We start from the raw sequence: 21,924 nt of genomic DNA, 5'->3' as shown, positions 1-21,924 counted from the left end.
TTGGATAGTCGCTGCATCAATTTTTTAACTAAGGTAATAAATGCGGCAGCATTTCACCAAGTATATATGGTATGTACTTATTTTAATTTTATTGCACTGGTAAAAGTCGAACAATGTTAAGATGGTCCACTCTGAGCTCTTTCTAGAAGCACATACACAAAAGATAAATTCAACAAACAGTGTAGTATGGCTTTTACCTGTAATGATACCAGGTCAGCAGGTTTTTGTGATTCACTATCATCAAGTTCCAGTGTCAGCTTTCCACTTGTAATTTCTGAAACCACATAAATGCAACATGAACATGCATGTATCTGTACATAATCGTGAAAGTACAAAATATCTACAGAAGGTAGTAAAACAGTGTAATAAATAAATTTTATCCTTTGAAGTTTTACTAGTTGTAATATATATACCAAAGTGAAAACACAGTGTTTCCCTTGTAACAACTTTGCATGGCGTACTATGGTGATGCAGTTGGATAGTCAACCAAGGCACTACAAACTCCAATGTGACTATAACTAGACAGATGCTAAAAGCATTGTGGGGCGAGCCTGATCTCGAAGTAAATAGCTATTTAATTCAACCACTGAACATACAATGACAGTTAAATGAAATGAATGGTTCTGATCAAATCATTAAACTATTAAATGAAACATAGCAGAAGCTGCGTAAATTGAGGCATGATGATCCATACTCTTGTAGATGTGGCAGTTCTTGATTATTGGTAAAGTGCTGTTAGATTCGAAGTTATCTTCTTGTTCTATAAGTGCTTGTATTCATTGAGAACTCCACGAGTATCTGGTGTCTTCGTCAAAAGCCATTATTGTACGATAGCTACTGTATGTTGTGGGCATAAAATGCCATCTTCCTCGCAAATTGTAGTGGGAAAATCGAAGCATTAGGTATTTGCATGCGCTTACAAACCTTGCTTGTCTTTCAATTCTTCATTGCGAATCAGTTCCTGTTCTCTTCTAAGTCTTCACCACTTCTTGGCCATTGCATGAGAACATACCACATGTGCAAGCCAAAAGCACAAGAACGTGCCATGTGCATGAGAACGTGTGGCGTGCACTTTTGTGCAGGTGGCAGTTGATATTCTTTGTGTAAACTTTAGGTTTCGTGATGGTCCATGGTCAAATCGACTACCCCCAGTGTGGGGCTCGCCAGGCTTGCCCCAATAAATTAAATGTGTCAATGTGTCTAAATACAGGTCAGCCAGTTGGCACTATCCATCCCCTTCTTTTTATGTAGGCACAGTGCCAGACTATAGCTAATTCGTGTACAAATAGCAGAATCAGTTATAAATTTTATCATTAAAATGTTTAGCATAGGAATTACAATGGGAGAAAATCTTGACCATTTGGAAGGATCCAACAGTGCTGTAAAGATGTAAATCCAACCATTGATATGATGACCTTCATTAGCCCATTTACACTTTCTAGAACTCATGATCACATGCCATGCAGAGTTGGTACCAGGCAAAAGGTAATCACTATACAATCCCCATTCTGCATTTTATAAAGTCCTGCTAATAATGTGTCAATATAATAGCTATAAACATGTAACAGCTGTAATCCATTGTTACAAAACAAGGTAAGGTACTTACCTTTTGCAAACTCAGCTCTAAAGGATGTACTACTCAACTGAACAGTAACAACACGAGTTTCAGAATTAATATCTGTTACTTTGCACACCTAAACAAGATAAGGTATATCACAAGACATCAAAATTTGAGTACCTTATAATCAGATATAACAGGAGTATAATCAGAAGACATTTCCAGTTCCTATAAGTAAGAAATGTACTGTAATTTATTTTAGTTAACAAATAACCATAATCTTACTTTGTATACCAATACATCTCCAATACGTGGCATTCCTGATAACTCTGGATAAGAATCAAAATTAACTTTGAAATCAACTCCAAAATCATCATTGATAACTGTTTCTTCCCTAACATCACTTTCATCGACACAAGACTTATTATTTGGTGGGATTTCAATTTCATCTTTTGATCTAGTCTCCTTTTCTTCAGGATATGACTTAGCATTTACTGGCTCATCTTTTGACATGGTCACCTCTTCTGCTGCAGGATTTTCAAATATTTTACTGATAGCTACAAGGGTATCATCTTCACCGCCAATAGAATGCTGTTGTTGCTTTTGTGCATTCTTGTTTTTATTCTTTCTCCTTCTTCTTCTGGCAGTTCTTGATTTTTTACCAACTATCACATTGCTGTTAGGATCAAACATGGGCACAGTTTTAGGGGGTTCTACTGGTGTGTTATTAGTGCTTAGAAGCTCGTTATCTGAATCCTTAAACACAGTGTGAGTTGCTCCAGTCTGCAAAACCTTAGTGTTACTTACAAGGACAGGCTCCACATCTGTAAAATAAGAGTAGGTAGTAGCAACAAGAGTAAAATCAAGAGTAAATAATGGAAGAGAGAGTATCCAACTGCCATATACTGCATCAAAAATGAGCAAGTCAAGTAGAGAAGCCAACCTGTAGTGCTTTCAAAGACAGTGTTGAATGAAGTAATAAACACCTGCTAGCTCAGACTGTTTGAAGTGTCCAGGCATGATTTGAAGTCAAACAGTCTGAGCTAGCAGGTGTTTATTACTTTATTCAACACTTACTTTGACAGTACTACAGGATGGCTTCTCTACTTGACATGCTCATTTTTGATGCAGTATATGGCAGTTGGATACTCTGTCTTCCATTATTTGTGACCGGATTTGCGAAAAGGTACCTTTTTCACACACAAAATTTCACCCATTTTTTGAACTTTAAAGCTTCATAACGTTTTGATAATGGAATATATTTGCTTGAAATTTTCATTGAATGTAGCTACAATATCTGGCTACATTTTGATACTAAGAGCAAGTTAATCAGTCTACGGAGTCAAGTGTTACATCATTTTGTTTGCTGGCATGTCAAATGTGTGGAAAAGGTACCTTTTCGCAAATCCGGTCACAATCCGGTCTCTTGGTAAAATTAATAGCTAATAGGCTAAAATATTTTTATATACCATATTTCCTTGGTTAAACACTGCTAAACACTGCACCTTCAATAGGTGCTGCCATTCAATAGTAGCCACATTGATTTTTGACACTAGGCTAACAGTAACCACCATGGCGTTCAAATATAGTAAATGGTCACGTTTAATTGTCCAAAGATTAAAGATGTTTTCTGAGGTACTTTTAATTGTAACAAGTGTAAGGGAATTTTGCATATGAGTAGACAAAAAAGCAAGGCAAAAAGCAGCTATACTGGCTGACATTTAATTCCTACTTCAGCCTGTATAGCTATGGCTAGATTATTAGCTGCATGAAGGTGTCCTTTGTTTCATTGCTATATTATTTGTGATTCCTACTCAATGTAAAATGTCTAATTTTATTTTGGTAACAATTCATTACCATCACATACTGCATCAAAAGAAAGGGTGGAGTTTGATGCATGCAACTGAATGCGTGCCCCAACTATCAACGATTGAAATACTAAGTCACCATTCTGCTTCCATTTCAGCTATGTTCCATCCATTATAATGGTGTTAGAAATCAAGAACAGTAAAAGAGGTGCCTTTGCAATCAATCCAGTCATACTATGGAAAACAAAATGCCACAAGTTACTGCCAATCAACACCTTGCATTAGTGGAGAAAGAAATGGGTAAGAAATCAAACCCATAGCCTTTGTCGAGAATTGACTAACTGTTATTGTTTGTAATGTATTATGTAATGCTGTATCACGTGTACTGTCGTATGCGTTTGAAGGCTTTAATTAGGATGTTAGTAGTGGGATCCGTGCGCGGTCGATCAATCACGAGCAGTTGCTACCAGGAGCGAACCGTATCACCCCCGACATGACATTTTGGTGCTGTGACCAGGATTTTCACCTTGTAGCCGCTGAAACTTCGCAACCCCAGGCGTAAACGCTGTGGTACCGTGGCAAGCTGTAGTTCTACTCTGAACGGTACCCGGAGAGGCAAGCACCAATGGAACATAAACAGTTGTTTGCCGTTGCATTTTTTTTCAGTGCACTACCAGCGATGGAGCAGCTGACTCGCCTACAGACTTCTCGTAGAGCGTATCGTTCACATGTCACGCGAATCCTCAACAAGGTAGATGAAACCCTCGACAAGGAGATTGATGAACTAGCCCTTACCTACCTTACCACTGCCGTCTCGCAACTAGAAAAGAAGCATGAACAGATTACCAAGCTGGATGAACAGATCGCAGAACTGATTCAGGATCCAGGCGAGCTAGAAGAGGCAATCATGGACTCTGAGGAGGGGCAAGATCTTATTATTGAGAACATCAATAAGCTGAAGAAGCAAGTGGAGCTTTTGTCAAAGCAGCCTCGTCCTGCTACACCATCATCCCAACAAGAGACAATTGAAGATGACAATGATGCAACCCAGGAATCACACCAGGACATTGTGAGTAGTGTAGCTAGCTCCCAATCAACAAGTATGCATGACAGTAATGTTGTTAATGAATCTTCAGTCACAAGTGTTGATAACCAATCAGTTTCAAATGTTGATATTGAATTACCAAAAGTGTGTGGTAGCCCTCCAACCAGTAACATCTCTTCAACACTTACATTTTCAATGCTCAATTCAACCTCAGTTTCTGTTTCATCAATTTCTTACCCATCAGTGAGCTATGTCCACAGTTTGGGGCCTCCTCCATTAATTCCAAGAAGTACTGAAGCAGTTAGCCCCCATCCACTAGCTCCCTTATATTCTATACCGTCAGTTTTACCGACATTGTCTCATCTCAACCTGGACACTAGTCAACCCTCCAGCAGACTCCCCATAGTGAGTACTAGAAGTATTGAACCCCTGATGATAACACCTATTACTACCGCACCAGAAGTTCCCAATCATACTCCACAGTTTGCTGCGAGCAGGTTACCTAAGTTAACTCTACCGATGTTTTCTGGACACCCCTTAGAATGGCTAACTTTTTGGGATTCCTTCCGAGCTGCCATCCACTCCAATCCCAATCTAAGTGGTGTGCAGAAATTCAATTATTTGAAAGCCCAACTGCAAGGGGATGCAGCTAAGGTTATTGCAGGGTTTCCTCTCAGTGATCACAATTACCTACATGCAGTGGCTATTCTACAAGAACGTTTTGGCCAAACTGAACAGTTAATTGATACACACATGCAAGCTCTGTTGGAACTGCCGAGGCCCACAAACTCACTGCACAGTTTATGCAACTTTCACGACACTGTGGAAAGTCATACTCGTGGCTTATCTTCCCTTGGGAAATCTGGAGAGACATATGGAGACCTACTAGTCACTGTTATTCGTGAAAAGCTTCCTAAAGAGGTCAAATTGAACATAGCTAGATCGAAGACCACCCCAGAATGGTCATTACCTCAGTTAATGTCAGCTGTCCTTAAAGAGATTCGGATATTAGAGTGTGGGACCCACAATTCACCTTTGGGTTCATCCCAATCTACAGCTGCATTCCTAATTGGCTCTAAACCCAATCATATTCACAAAAAACAAGATAAAGGGCCACCATCATGTATTTTCTGTAAAGGGCCTCATGTCACATACCAATGTACTGTCATAACTGACCAGCAGAGACGTCTAGAGATTGTAAAGCAAAACCATCTATGCTATAACTGTTTGGCCAGACATAAGGTGTCTCAATGCACCTCAAGGTTTCGATGTCGGCATTGTAAACGCAAACACCACACAAGCCTGTGCAATGGAGGTCAAGATCATACTACTACTGTACCAATGAGCAATCCTCAGAGTACACAGCCAACAACCACACAACTTCAACCTGCTACGTCTGTACCTAGTGCTACTCCAGTATCATCATTTGTAATTCCGGCTTCACATAACACTCCAAAGGTTTCCCCTATATGTTTGTTGAAGACTGCTGTAGCCCCAGTTGTTAATGGTCACATGAGAATGAATGCCAATATTCTATTTGATGAGGGAGCCAGGCGCTCTTTTATGTCCGTACAATTAGCCACTGAACTACAAGTCAAGCCAACCTCTAGTACGCAAGTAGCTTTATCATCCTTTGGAGCAGAATCACAATCCCTTCAAACTCTTGATGTTGCCACTGTCCAGGTAGAAACACTAGCGGGTGAACTTATACCAATTTCAGTTTTAATTGTACCGACAATTGCTACACCTATTTCCAACTCTTATCATCTAGCTCTGAACACTTTACCACATTTGAAAGGTTTGAAACTTGCAACTCCTATTACTATCAATAAAGAATTCATCATTTCTATCCTCATTGGCACTGATCATTACTGGTCATTTGTACAAGATCGGATTATCCGAGGAGATGGTCCCACTGCCCAGCAGTCTAAACTGGGATACCTACTCTCTGGCCCAATGCCACAAGTTGCCACTCAATTATCAACTTCAATATTGTTACAGCTGACGACCATTGCAGATCACAATCAGGAACCCAACTTAGAACAACTGTGGTCAGTAGAAGCCATTGGAACATGTCCTCAACAATCCAGTTCTTCATTCCTCAGTACGTACCAAGCTTCTAGCATTTCCCAATTACCAAATGATACATACTGTGCTAAGTTCCCATGGAAGGATGACAAACCTTATTTGCCATCAAACTTCAACATCTGTCAACGTAGAACTAAGACTCTTCTCACCAAACTGATGCTAACTCCTGAATTGCTCAATCTGTATCACAACATCATTCAAGAGCAAGAACGTCGTGGATTCATTGAACGTGTCGACAATACCTTTACTACACCTGTTCACTATCTATCCCATCACCCAGTCAAAAAGGATTCCCTGACAACACCCATCAGGATTGTTTACGACTGTAGTTGCCGTGAAAACTCATATGCTGCCAGTTTAAATGATTGTCTACAAGTTGGACCACCATTCTTGAATGATTTGTGTGCTATTTTGTTACGCTTCCGCCTGCACAACTATGCGTTGTCCACCGACATAGAGAAGGCATTCCTCCATGTGAGATTAGATCAATCAGATAGAGACTTCACACGTTTTCTGTGGCCTATCCAACCAGAAAACCCTGACAGCACTCTTCAAGTTTTCCGTTTTACTTCTGTTCCCTTTGGTACTGCCAGCTCACCATTTATGCTGCATGCAACGATTGACTTACACTTGCGTAAGTACCAGTCACCGATCTCAGAAGACATCCGAAGGAACATCTATGTTGACAACATCATATCTGGATGTGACACAGACACTCAATTATTTCAGTATTATTCACAAGCAAGACATATCATGAGCCAAGCAAATTTTAACCTTCGATCATGGGCTACTAACAGCACAACTTTGCAACAGACTGCCACTGCCGACAAGTCCATTGATAGCAACACAACTGTACATGTGCTAGGTCTTCTCTGGAATACTTTGACTGACACCCTGTCACTAGTTCCCAAGCCATTACCACCAAGCAACATAGTGTCAAAACGAAATATTTTGCAAGATTCCTCGCAGCTTTACGATCCTTTAGGTTGGGCCACTCCAGTCACTATCCGTGCTAAGATTTTACTTCAAGAAGTGTGGCAAAAGAAATGCACATGGGACACACCACTTGACGACAACATTACCGACAGATGGCTGAACATACGAGGTGACATTCTTGCTCTTCCCACCCTGACTCTTCCAAGAGCATACTTCCCCAGTCTGCCAGATAGAAAGATTGACCATATCTATGTATTTGCAGATGCTAGCACTAAAGCGTATGGTGCGATTGTTTATCTACATAGCAAGGACAACCTCTCTTTCGTCATGTCCAAAAGTCGAGTCGCTCCAATCAAAGCATTAACGCTACCTAAACTGGAGCTAATGGCTGCTGTTACTGCCACTAGAGTAGCAAAATTTGTACAATCATCTCTGTCAACTGACTTTCAGCCAATTCCAGTCCATCTCTGGACAGATAGCCAAATAGTGCTACACTGGATTCACCATAGAGGCCAATCAAATTCCTTTGTCAAGCCAAGAGTAGCAGAAATAGTTAAGGATTTTTCATCAGAGAAGTGGTCATTCACACCCTCAGGCGACAATCCTGCTGACCTACTAACACGAGGCATATCTACTGAACAGTTACGTTCCTCTCAGTTATGGATTCATGGCCCCAACTGGCTATTGGATAGAACTAAGTGGCCACAATGGACACCAACCAGTGTCTTGGATGTGCAAATTACAGAACAATCCACACCTGTGGTAAGTACAACCCTCAAGCAGAGTCGAACAGACATACTTACAACTGTTGATCCATCACGCTACAGCAATCTTTACTGTTTGACAGCTGTAACTGCTTATGTCTACCGGTTTTTACACAATCTTCAGAAACAGACACCTTTACAATCTGGACCTCTTACCAACACAGAACTATCTGAGGCTCGTAGAGAATTAATCACTGGAGTTCAACACTCAGTTTATTCAGAAGAGTTTGCCTTCTTGTGTAAGAAAACATCCAAGTGTCCTCCATTAGTGAAGCAACTTCGTCTATTCCTTGATGATAAGAAACTCATACGTTGTGGAGGAAGAATACATAATGCACCAACCACTGATGTCAGCAAATTTCCTTACCTTCTCTCCAGCAAACATACAGTGACTAGGATGATTGTTACTGATACACATGAGAAACTTCATCACGGAGGAGTAAACATTACAGTCACTGCACTCCGTCAGGTATACTGGATTCCGTGTATTAGACAATGCGTTAAGAGTGTGTTAAGACGATGTGTGCCATGTAAGAAATTAATAGGGAAACCATTCAAGTCACCAGATCCACCACCACTGCCTAAGATTTGTGTCATGGAAGCTCCACCATTTACAGTTACTGGAGTTGATTTCACTGGGGCATGTATGTTAAGGAGCGAGAGGAGATGAAAGTGTACATCTGTTTATTCTCATGTGCGATTACAAGAGCAGTACATTTAGAAGTTGTGACTGACCTCACAGTAGAGACATTTCTGTTGGCATTTCGTCGATTCTGCAGTCGCAAATCATTACCAAAGAAGATGATATCTGACAATGCCTCTACGTACTTGGCGGCGGCGGAGGAATTACAGAGGATGTTTAGTTCAGAAGCATTGAAGGAAGCTCTAGAATCCCAGAATGTCACCTGGCATTTCATTCCCAAGCGTGCCCCATGGTACGGAGGATTCTGGGAACGTATCATTGGATTAACCAAGCAGGCGGTGAAGAAGACACTTGGCAGAACATTTGTTACCTTAAAGCAGCTTGAAACTGTTATCACAGAGATAGAAGCCATGCTGAATGATAGGCCGCTTACTTACATATCGTCAGATGTAACTGACCCAGAGCCACTTACGCCATCCCATCTGCTTTATGGTAGAAGGATACGGCCATTTCCATGTCCACTTGATGACCCAGTTGACTTGAATGATCCTGACTTTGCAGTGAATGATACTACACTCAGACGATCAGTTAACAGACAAACAAGGCTGATTCAACAGTTCTGGCAAAGATGGAAGTGTGAATATCTAACCTCATTGCGAGAATTTCACAAGGCATCAGGAAGTAATGAAAGAGTTATCAAGAAGGGAGACATAGTAATTGTGCATGATGACAAATCCAGGCTTCACTGGAGGCTTGCAGTTGTGGAAGACCTCATTGAAGGGAACGATGGCCTTGTTCGAGCTGCTCACATTAGAATGAGCAATTACAAGACAACTAGACCCATTGTGAAATTATATCCGTTGGAGATTTCAAGTAGTGATGCTGAACAATTTCGAATTCCTCAGTCAAGATCTGATTGTGATGAAACTACTCAAGAAGCAACAGCTGAGATGCCTTCAACCGGCAGACCATCTAGAAGAGCTGCAACAAGGGCACTGGAGAGAATCTCTGAGCGGGCAAACGTACTTCGCCGGGCCCCGGAGGATGTCGAGAATTGACTAACTGTTATTGTTTGTAATGTATTATGTAATGCTGTATCACGTGTAGTCGCATGCGTTTGAATGAAGGCTTTAATTAGGAAGTTAGTAGTGGGATCCGTGCGTGGTCGATCAATCACGAGCAGTTGCTACCAGGAGCGAACCGCATCACCCCCGACACGACAGCCTTATCCATAGTTGAGTTATGCTTGGCTGGAGGCATCAGTTAGACAGTCAGTCAGCTAGCAGCAATTTCAGTTAAATAAGTCTCATAGAAACTTGTTGGAATGGTTTGCATTGTTCTGAAGACATTTATATACCTAACCAATACAGCCAAACTGTATAGTGAGGCTGGATTTTGGGTGATATATATTCTTGGGTAAGAATGCCCAAACCTACTATACATATCGTGGGTTTTGCTAGCGGCTACTAGTGGCTAGAGAATGCATATTAGTATACAAACATGCACACTTACTGTACCTTGTGTCACATCAGCAGCAGTAACCTCACCAACTTCTTCATCATCATTATTACTACTACTGCTACTACTACTGTTGTATGTGTTGGATTGTTTGCTAGCTCTAGCAGTACTAGCTGTGGCATCATCATAATTAAGGTTATCAACTCTTGAGGTGGCAGAAACTCTGGAAATACATAGAACTTATACATAATATAAAACTCACACACAATACTATGCCCATTCCTAGGTATAGCAAAATATGCAGGCAGGCAGGTGGTGATTATTGATTAAACACATATTATTAACTCAGCTACACCTACACTTTCACCATATGCAACCATCTCAGCAAAAATTCACCTAGCACTCACAAACATATAAGTTTTGAGAAAAACGAATTTAAAAAAAAAAATTAAAAATCGTATAATTATGCATGCAAGTTTTAATTGAACCATTACTCAAAGAAGCAAGACTCAAATTCAAATTGATTAAAACTATATACCTGCTCATGGAGATTTTGAACCCAAATGGTATGCATGTCACATCTGTTTGTTTATGGTGTAGCAGACGTATAAAAGATCATCAATATTTCTTCAATAAAACTGCCTTCATACGTATATGTACAGTGACTACAGAGCTAACACTATACCTTGGTTGATTTACTAACCCATGGTAAACCTTTTAAGCCAAATCCCAACTCTGTAAACCAATGCAAACAGAAATCATGGCTGCAAATGTAAGCGCTTGTATTTTCAGTATAGTTGCTGTACAAATTGATTTCCTTGTTCTTCCTATACTGTCAAACTACTCAACACAATAGGCTGAAACTTTGGTGGTCCGGACACTAGAGATAGCAGGGAAATTTTCTTTTAAAAAATTGGAACTCGTGGGTTTTGCTGAGACAGTAGACAGTATTAGTTTGGATAACTGACTTTCCACTGTAATTACAGTTACTGCATTAGTTGGTCAATTACAAACTTACAAACATCTTTCTACCATTTGATTGCATACAAGACTATAGCTTTTATGGCCACTAACTACTAGCAAGAGTCAAGAGATATAATATAATTCACCTTCTTTAAGTTATGGCTTGGTGTAAAACACTGTAACTCCCAACTAATATACATTGTGTTATTACACAATGTATATTGGTATGTTAGCATGAGAACAGTCAGTATGTTAGCATGAGAAAATGTTAAATGGCTTTGACTGTAGAATTTCATTATTCATACTGACTGTTCTATCAGAGATCTTCTTTCCATGGCTTACCGTATAGTGGAAATTTTCAAAAGGTTAAATTTTTTTAAATAATTTTTTTTTGAAAATATTTTTTCAGAAAGAAATACCTATAGCTAGCAATACTACATCTTTGAAGTGACAATATAGTCATAAACGAAGTTCAAGTGCATGCATGCATGTTTTCTACTTATCAGTTTGCTATAAAACACCAAGTACTCATGGCTCAATCCGCAGGCCACTGGATTAACATTGTCCAAGCTACGAAGGTAGAGTATAGGGTACGTAGATAGACGCAATTCTACCAAAGCCAAATGGACCTTTATCAATATTATTATTGTTATTATCTATACTAAACAATCAAAGCAGCAAATTCTACGTAGCTAGCTATGTACGTACAACATCAACGCAACCATTGTTAACTTTTTCCGCGAACCTTTCTAGTTAATTATCTATGGTGTGGCGTAGTAAAGAGGAACTGTTTCGAAAATATTTTTTCGAACTTCCAATCAAGCACTTTTTCCGACCTTTCAAAAACTTCCCACTATATGGTAATGCCTGCAGGCACTATATGCACCCATAGTCAGCACGTACCTAAACTCTTCAACAATATTGAGGCTGATTTCCATATAACTGCAAACCACCTGCGTCAATGCCTGTGATTACTACCAAGGTCCTGACCGGGGCACACAAATGGTATTGCAACAACTATGTCAGAGACACTGCAAGAGATTCAACCTTTCCAAGTCTTTCAAACACTGCAGGCAGGATAATTTGTAAGTTGAAAACACTGCAGACAAATGCCAGCAATGTTCAACACAAGAATCTATACTATGCCTTATCCTGTATTGCTAAAACCCTGTACTCTACCATATTGTAACAAATGAAAGCATATTTTTGCTGTAAGTTTGTTTCCAAGGTTTGTGAAACTATGGAAAAAATACTGGAGTACAAACTGTTTACCATTTCACTATTGTCAAGGCTATAGAGATTAGTTACAGACACTAGCTGGGACTTTTGACTCTGGCAACAACACAGCCTTAATTTTCCACTCACATTAGCAACCCACACTAAAGCTTTGTTACTATATCATACGATATATAAGCACACATTAGGGATCATGATGGTTTGGACATTCTTGCCCAACAAAAAAGCCTCACCTTTCTTTTATAACAGATTGGCAGTATTATATCAGTACATACTTCCATTATTTATTCTTGATACTATACACAAGACTTTTTGTGCAACAAGTAAATGCAAGTGAAACCAGAACAAGTGCACATCCTTACTTCACAATATCTCCATCCTTCAGAATTAAAGTGCTTTCTCCTGGTGGCAGCCAGTAATCATCCAAGTACAAACTGCAATTAGTTGTTAACTGGAATCTTCGTGAAATAATATGCATGAGATCAGCTATCACATGTGATTCGGATGTGTCAACTAGAAGCCAGCACTTTCTTGCAGGACTTACAGAGGATGCTAATGCATCTAATTGTAGCCGCACACGTACAAGGTTTGCCCTAGAGGAATATATATATATATATATATATATCACACTGTACGAACATCTTAGTATAGTCATGCAGAGTGCCTTTTTCCTCCGTAAGCAGGAAACAAGAAGAAAATGCTCCCTCTGACTACAATGTACATCTTTATCAGTTAGGTACAAACAGTATTGGACCTCTGGGCTGGGCTGGCACTTTTCACTTCCTACATTACACACTAGGTATATTGTTTGTTATACTTTAATTTGTCCACTTATATTCACTTGAAAGTGAGTTTGACTTATCCCTAAAGACAGTATATATCATGGCTTCAAGGAATTTGCTGATGTATATATACACTTGAAGCTGGAGGGTAAATCGTAGTAAAGTGATGTATACCACTTGGGGTGTGCACACCTAAAAGATAACTAACCCTGTTTCTTGTATACATATATACAGTGGAACCTGTTAAATCAGGACACTTGAAAGTGAGGACACCTGTGCAATCTGAACACTTAGTAATGGTTCCTAGTACCATGTAAGCTGACCTGAAAAGTATGAACACCTTGATAATGAGGACACTTCGGTTGGTCCTGAGGTGTCTTTAATACACAGGTTTCACTGCAGTAGTAACAATCGTGGGTGCACGTACAGCCACAACGAATGTACATATATTAGAGATGCAACAATACATTGATATATCGCGTATCGTATCGTTTTAATACAATATCGCTGTGTTGATACACAGTCAAACCGTATTGAAATATCGTGTATCGTGATATATCGTGGCTTGTAAACATGGCTGACAATCAAAATGTTGCACATTGTGGTCAGAGGAGGTACAACACAAATTAAGTGCTATTGAAAATAATTCACGGTAATTACATTCTTTAAATGGTAAAATCATGGAAATTTATGCATAGACGAGTTTTGACAGTCTGCTACGCTACTTAGACACTCGTGCAGATGAATTACAATAGTTTCCTCCTCTAAATTTGCTGCTTGGCTTTAGTTCATTTTGGTAAGTTATTCATCACGTGATGACGTCTCCAATTGGCTGAAACCAAACCATTGGGGTTGAATGGGGTTGACTGCACAGTTGAATTAAGCATCAGAAAAGGATTCGATCGGCAAATATTTTACATCAATAACCTCACGAAATAGCTTCTCTGTACAAAACATATGTGCTCACGAGTGCGTGTCATACCTCCTCTGCATTGTGGTTAAACTAAATAGTACGTATGTAATGCTTCTCAAAGAAAAAATTAGCGTACTTATTTCCCTTATAAAATGACATAGACCATTGTTAAGGCTCCACTTTGTATCATGCGATATATCGCTGTATCATGATACACCAGAGGCAATATATCGATACGTCTACATACTGTTTTGTTGTAACTCTAACGTATATGCTATACTAGAATTACTGTACAACAGAGAAAAGGAAAATTAATTAGCTTTGATAAATTAAAATTTGGTGAAAAGCAAGCAATCACAGATCTAAAACGACTTTTGAGGTGGTTATATTGACGTTTGATGATGAAAGTAACCAACTCAATTTTTTTTCGTCAAAATTTCCTATACGTACAATTTGTGCTGCCATAGTATACAAATGATTGTGGCTTAAATAACTAATTTTCTACATTCCTAGGATGTTTAACACTGAGGCCCACTGAGTAAGTTTATATGTAGTTACTAGCCTTTTGTTATGTAGCAATCTTGTTCCTGGTCTGCATGCTCAGTGGCTGACATGCAGACACATCTACGTATCACTATAAACACTCATTTTCAGTAAGCCTATTCCGCCTATAACACTTTAAAATTAAATCTCAAGCTTAATAAACAAATTAACTTGTATCACATTTGAACTGGCTGGACATCATAGCCATGATAAACCATTCCCCAGTATATATCGTCTTTGAATGGCCAGAGCATATTATAATTCTAAGCAAATTCAATGCAGTGGTACTATTATACATGCAGCACATAATATAGCTCACTACTCATAGCTAACATATACTGTTTTAGTGCAAATCTACCTGGCATACCTCTTTGCTATTCTAGCATTACTGAACATGCATAGACATCAAAATAATGCACATATCTATTACGTGGTAAAGCATTCAACTTTGGAACAGGTCATGCATGCAAGGGGATGGCACTCTGATCTTCACCCTCAGTCAAAGTAGTCCAAAAAATAACCCTCGACTCCAAATTCTAGTAATTAACATTCATGTTGTTATTTTAAAAGTATCAAGCGTGGTAAGTATACACACTTTTCAAACTATGTTTTCTAGTTTGACTTCCACTTTCATTGACCAAGGACTTATAAAGATTGGAGTACAGAATATTAATATTGACCCCTTGTCACACCTTGCAAAAATAGAACTCTCAGTTGCAACCAACATGCACAACCTAGTGCATTGCGCATGATAAAAAACATCAGTCCAGCAGTACAACAGTACAGTCCACCATAGATCATAAATACGGCATATGAGCCCACTGTCTATAAATTGTCCCTTCCCATCTTTTTATAAGTACCCAACATACATTAAGTGATTTGCTCAGAAATGTCACCTATACCATCGCAGCCTACTTAGCTGATTGGTGTACCATCCATTACGTTCTTCTAATGCAACACGTGGGCTAGCTGGGCTCTAATTAGGTATAATTACCTCATTGGTTGAGAGTATCTGAAATCGTGGCCTGCGAAAGCAGTCTATAAATCAGCCGTTCACTTTCCATTGTATTGTACATTTTACTAGAAGTCATCGAGATGAGCTCAGATGAAGTAAGTGGGGTAAATAGGTTATGTTTCAATGTGAAGCCACACAAGGAGACAGAGGAGACGATGTGCATTTGTTGCATACATGGAAGTAATGCATACAATGTGGTAGTGAGGGTAAAAACAATGTAAGCAGAAAGCATACGGTAGTCTCGTGTGGCCAGATCGCTTTTTCTCGGCACGGCGCTTATCGATTAGAGTTATAAGCGCCTTTTTCGAGCAGGCGCTTATAATAGACAAATTCTGCTTTATAGCACAGAAATAACCGTTGCCCCTAGCAACCTGAATTTCCCTAGGTGTCTAGAGTAACTTCTCCAAGTTTTGAAAGGATAAGATATGACATTTTGAAATTTGTGGTTTTCCCATACATATCTATGTAAGAGGGCTACAGTTGCCCCTTCAAAAATGAGGCATTTCAACGTATGCAAAAATTCAAAAGTACATATATCAATTTTACTTAATTTGTAGGTGTGAATGTCACCAATAATCTCTCCAAGTTTTAAATGGATAGTATATATAGGTCATAACAAATAATGTAAAATTTAGGTTGCTAGGGGCAATGGTTGAATTTTTCATTATGAAATCTGTCCATTCTAATCGATAAGCGTTGTGCCGAGAAAAAGCGGTTTGGGAACGAGACTATCTGAGACTTTAAATAGAATTTTCAACATAAATACAAACTGTTAACAATATATATCAGCTCACATCATGTATCTGACATTAATAAAAGACACCATGAAGGCTGTGGAGTTTATAATTTGTCGTATTTAATGTATTTTGCATGTCAGGAACATTAACATGGGTGCTATGCTAATTATATTAGGCCAACATGCACATTGTTTCCTGTCACCTTGAGAAGAAACAGGTAGTGAGGAGGAATTCTACGACCACGTCCCTAAATGTAGTGTGTGGTCCAGTTGACTGAGGCCTACTCAGGTACTCTAAGTAACCATGTTCAATATCATACAGTATATATGGTAGCCAGGGGCGGTGGAGCAGGCCAAAGAGTGAGGGGGCCAGGCCAGCTGTAAGTTGAAGATCAAAAAAAAAAAAAAAGGTCACAGCCTGCTGACAATAGCTGCTCTCCACCAATTATATCTCCTTACACATACGTAACATAGCTACAGTAAGTAACTTGCTACACTGCTCTGAATACTGTGACTGTTCTATTAGAGTATCCAGATCCTTACTGTTCTATTAGAGTATTTCGATCTTTTCTTGCAAACAGTGTTCCATAAAAGTGGGGGGCCATCCCCCCTGTCTCCACCGCCTGTGATGGTAGCGCTGTAAGGATTGTATAATTACGCACAGTCAAATGGCATACCCGATTGCTCTATTAGAGTTATTGACTGTTCTATTAGAGTATATCGATCTTTTTCTCAGTAAAGTGTTTTCACACGTAGGTTTCAGCATAGATCAGAAATTTTGCTGGTAGTTATTAGTGTTACACTTGATGCTTTTAGGCATCCACTATGCTAGTAAAATAAGCAAGTACAAACGAACATTATTTATTCTTGCACGTGACTGATGATAAGAATTGGTATCTGCAACAATATAATGGCCGATTCCGATACTTCATGAAAACAGACCGATACCGATACTAGCAGCCCTACTTGGTATAACCAAGATAAAAAATGCCTTCAGTATGACCTGAAATGCTTCCAATAGATTGCTTTATACTGAAGTAACAATTAGATTTCCACTAATATATCTTCAGGTGTCCCTTGTTGCTACTTTTTATTTCTTAATCGACCTTGTACCTATTTTAATAAAGCAGTCACATGTGCATATCCTATAACAAAAATAACTTAGCAAACTACGTGTAGTAAAAAAAAAAAATGTTGGTTTAAAGTGAAGTAGAATAAAAGCTGGTGAGACAAGATTATATGAATGATGATAGTACAACAAAGCCCTGTGGGAATAATTACTTTGACATCGAACAAATAATTACTATGACAGGGATTTTCCCACAGAGCTATGTTGTACATTCATATAATCTTACCTTGCTAGTTTTTACCCTAAAGTAATTTTTTTAACGTTAAAGGTCTATCTGAGTTTTCTTCAATACAGGCATACTCTTCAGAGTTAGAGAAATTTTTGAGTCAAGCGCAGCACCCCAAAGTTGTTGAATTGCTTCAGAGTGCTTTGGACAAGTGTAAGAAAGATGCTACTAGAAGTTCTGCACAGTCTTCTACAGTACAAGCAGTAAAGGCTAAGCCAAAGTCTGATAAACCATCGGTGTATTTTGCTCCTATCAACTCTTATGGTAAGACAACTGTTTGCAACTTGATTGTGTGTGCGTGTGTCCAATGTAGTGTACTAGCGAGTACCTGTACCAATCTATGTCTACATGCAATACTGACTTGTTGGTTGATATTTGGTTAGTTCCCTCATAGTATACTTGTATATACCATAACATCAACCTGTGTGAATTTGCAAGCCCCAAAACTTGGTTTCTTTTTTTTACATGTATAGGCTAGCAATGCCACAGGAACGCTTATATTAAAACAAGTGTTATATGGAAATCTAAATATTTCAAGGATAAAAATTTCACTGTTAACCCTCAAAACCTTGAAATCAGCAAAAAGATTTCTTGAAATGTTGGCTATATGGCACTACTGCAGAGGAGGAAGGAAACGATTTAGCGCCATTAAAATGAATTATGCAAATGGTTGTTTTTCTGGGAAGAGGCCTAAAGTGTGCATGGCATCGTCGCTAGGCTAAAGTATGGTTACCAGGCTAGTGTTAGAATGTTATGCGTGAAAAATTGTTTTATAGATTTCACCTAGAAAACCAAGTGCTTTCACGAAACAAAATGCATCACCGTAATGCTGACACGAAACACAATCCGAATATCTAACAACCCCCTGCCATCCCCCACCGTTTGCTAGTTTGTTTTGTATTGCGACTACTGAGGCTCATGTGAAACTCTAGTCAAACTGTGCAATTAACGAAATAGTTTTAAGTAGCACTTATGTGCATTTCCGACCTCCTCTGGCATTACTGTATTGTATGATGTGTATTAAACATACATTTGTATTTAACAACTGTGGTTTGAGCTAGTGTATGCCATTGTTATGATGGATAGACTATCTTCCATCTTGTTGCCATAAGTTAGTCTTGATTGCATGCTGCTATGCATGTTTAATTTTTTCAATGTATTTCTGTAGCTAGAGAGTTGAACTGTACTCAGCGAAAGTTACATGATATCATGCCAGTAAACTCTGGCTAGCTTTGAAAGCATTATTAAAATTGACATTAACATCCATATGTTAATTGACATCAACATCCATTTTTGGCCTACACCTTTGATTCACTTTTTTTTTTTTGTATACTGCACCTTTTCTTTATAGTAGTTGGGCTGTTTGGTTGGTCTAGGCATTCTGGTAGAACAAAATTGAGGAAGCTGTACTTGGTATTGGTTGAGAAGTATACGGCTATGTTGTTCAAAAAGAATACAGCAATTTAAACTTGTTGACAGCATGTATATAGATATGTGCAGTGATATGTTAATTCACGAGTTAATAATTGTGGAGTGGTCCATGCCACTAACATTACTGTAACTCATAGGGAGTCTTACATATTATGTTTGTTTTAGGGTGGGATCAGTCATCAAAGTATGTAAAAATTTATGTTAGCAGTATATCAAGTGTGGATGAGCTGAAAGAAGAAAATGTAAAAGCTAACTTTACTGAAAAGTGAGCTACATACCTAATGTGGATGTAGAACTATGCAATTTCATTTTCAGGTCATTTGAATTACAAGTTCTTAATGTAAAGGATAAGTGCTATTCATTAGAAATAAACAGTCTGTTGAAGCCCATTGTTCCTGATAAGAGTACTGTAAAGGTAAATACATACATTTATTTGCACAGATTTTTGCATTTATGGGCACTGACTAGCACATAACCATATGCCCAGAACCACTTATATATTGTGTGTTTACTGTACGTGTTACACATTTGTACTTTAAACTGAGTAAATTGGTTCCTACCCAGTGACCAAGCCAAGGAACTATTAAGGTGTTGTGGGGCTAGTTTCTGGTTGATATTTTTAACATGAAAGCAGCAAATCTATGCAGTACTACTACCTTACCATATTTGAATTTTGTACAGGTGAAAGGTAATTCAGTTGTCCTGAGTTTGTTCAAGAAGAGCCAAGACAACTGGAGCCACCTCACTGTACATGAGAAAAAGATGAAAGACTCTAAGTTAGTTGTGTGAATTTATTTAATGTGTAAGTAGAAATTACCAGTCAAAAACTGTATTGTAAGATCACATTCAATGCGTGTGAGGTTGCTAGGTACATGCACTATTACAGACAGTGAGTTAAGAAAAGCTTGTCAACAGCTTATCAAGTAATTCTAAGGCTCTTCCAAAAGGGAGGTTCCATGGAACCCTTTGAACCCCCTTGGATCCGCCCCTAGTTAGTAACTTACAGTTTAGTCCTAAGTAATTCATGTAACGTAGTAAGTAACTGTCCCAATAGTAGTAGTGTACAAAAGTAACTCAAAACCACAATCGTAACTTTGCTAGTGTTGTGCAAGCACAATGACATGTGAGCGATACATATCACAGTTGCTTTGGATTTTTACACACCTTTATCAGAAAAACTCTCACATGTACAAGGTGGTCACAGTTGGACACAGAATATCAAACTTTGGGTGTTAGTGATTGTGTGTGAAGTACAAGCATGCACATGCATACATGAATTATGTATTGAAACCATGTAGCCAGTTGCATGTCTACAATCACACCATCAACAATCACTCACACAAATGACATTGTTTACTAGGGATAGTGCTCCAAAGTATGATTCAGGCAAGGATCCTGGTGAGGGCATAATGGATATGATGAAAAAGATGTACAATGAAGGTGATGATGAAATGAAGAGAACTATAGCTAAAGCTTGGACTGAGTCTCAAGAAAGAAAAACAAAGGATTTAGATGGATTTTAGGTATAAATTTGCTGCTGTGACATGCATAGCTAACTAAAGCTTGGACAAATTGCAAGATAGGCAAGCATAATATTTATACTGATCAATTTTTTTTGTTATACAACTTTTTCATATTTTTTCCACCTTTTGATTTTGCTTTGTGCATGCAAGAGTGTTATTACACAGGGGCAGATAGTGTTGCTCATTGAACATAGCTAGACACTTTAGACATAATTCAAACATTTGTGGTGCAGTTTTTGACTTTATAATAATGTTAAATCTATCTCTAGCTAACTGTTACCCATATAGGCATACGGTACAAGGGGGTTAGAGCACCCTCTTCCTTTAGAATTTAAGATACTTTAATAGAACAGTCATTTACTCTAATAAAACCGTCAAGAGTAGCGTAATTATAAAACACTGTTTGTCATTGTAAACAACTAAAACACCTGTTCCAAATTTAGTTATTGACTCTATCCGCACCCTAGTGTATTCTCTGGAGATGAAAATCATGCAGCTGTACACCACATTCCAGGATTATCTATATGTTAATATTTTGTGATGCTTGTGTGCAGGCTCATTCTGTTTTGTAGCTTGGTAATATTTGAACCTTTTCATCAACTTAATTTCAGCCAAAATTAGCACCAAACTCAAAATGTCAATTTTTCAAAATATTACTACGGTAGCTTGATGAGGACTCAGAATAATCATTATTCAAGGGTTAAGGACTTGCAATATCCAGACGCCACAATCTCACCATATGAATTATTTGCACATGCATTATTAGGGTATAGATCCTCTACCAGCTCAGTAGCATTCACACTTCCAGCATTGAATTTTTTAACATTTACTAATTCTTTCTAGCTTGGTATTAGCATTCAGTGTTGAGCTCAGCTAATATCAGAATCTCAGAATTTTTCAAAAATTTTCTTAGGGAGCACCACAGGCCTTTACACTATACTAATTCTGGTTTTTAACTTGGCAGCTATATTGCCAGTACTTCCAGTGTTGAACTATCAACAAATTTCAGTCCTTATTTCAGTCAAAATTGCCACCCTCAGAATGTTTAATTTTCTTGGGGGGGCATGCCCCCAGGCCGCTTCCCTAGAAGGCTCATGCTTCGCATTTTACGGAGTGTGCTTTGCACA

General features: G+C 38.6%; 2 protein-coding genes across 2 annotated transcripts; one reads left to right on the top strand and one right to left on the bottom strand.

The window, feature by feature from the left end:
• Window positions 1–16: 16 nt before the first annotated feature.
• Window positions 17–15,715, bottom strand: LOC136265757 (coilin-like). Its single transcript, XM_066060670.1, has 8 exons — window positions 15,607–15,715; window positions 12,862–13,092; window positions 10,360–10,523; window positions 1,844–2,382; window positions 1,739–1,786; window positions 1,607–1,694; window positions 198–274; window positions 17–142 (listed from the first exon to the last, which is right to left on the bottom strand). Coding segments are annotated over exons 1-8 (1,203 nt in total). The 5' UTR covers window positions 15,609–15,715; the 3' UTR covers window positions 17–88.
• LOC136265761 (calcyclin-binding protein-like) lies at window positions 15,696–20,927 on the top strand. The gene is made up of 6 exons (XM_066060674.1): window positions 15,696–15,847; window positions 17,912–18,107; window positions 19,440–19,539; window positions 19,590–19,689; window positions 19,956–20,050; window positions 20,635–20,927. Exons 1-6 carry the CDS (start codon window positions 15,833–15,835, stop codon window positions 20,795–20,797), a joined length of 669 nt encoding a protein of 222 aa, XP_065916746.1. The 5' UTR covers window positions 15,696–15,832; the 3' UTR covers window positions 20,798–20,927.
• Window positions 20,928–21,924: the final 997 nt, after the last annotated feature.

This window comes from Dysidea avara, chromosome 9 (genome assembly GCF_963678975.1).
Source record: "Dysidea avara chromosome 9, odDysAvar1.4, whole genome shotgun sequence".
NCBI lineage: Eukaryota > Metazoa > Porifera > Demospongiae > Dictyoceratida > Dysideidae > Dysidea > Dysidea avara.
This window is presented reverse-complemented; position numbering and strand designations above follow the sequence as displayed.

Coding starts and splice junctions, on each gene's coding strand:
- LOC136265757 (XM_066060670.1), bottom strand. Junction 2,383..10,359: donor TGCTGCTGATGTGACACAAG/GTACAGTAAGTG, acceptor CTTATTTTACAG/ATGTGGAGCCTGTCCTTGTA. Junction 143..197: donor CTGACCTGGTATCATTACAG/GTAAAAGCCATA, acceptor ATGTGCTTCTAG/AAAGAGCTCAGAGTGGACCA.
- LOC136265761 (XM_066060674.1), top strand. Junction 18,108..19,439: donor TGCTCCTATCAACTCTTATG/GTAAGACAACTG, acceptor TGTTTGTTTTAG/GGTGGGATCAGTCATCAAAG. Junction 20,051..20,634: donor AAAAAGATGAAAGACTCTAA/GTTAGTTGTGTG, acceptor ATTGTTTACTAG/GGATAGTGCTCCAAAGTATG.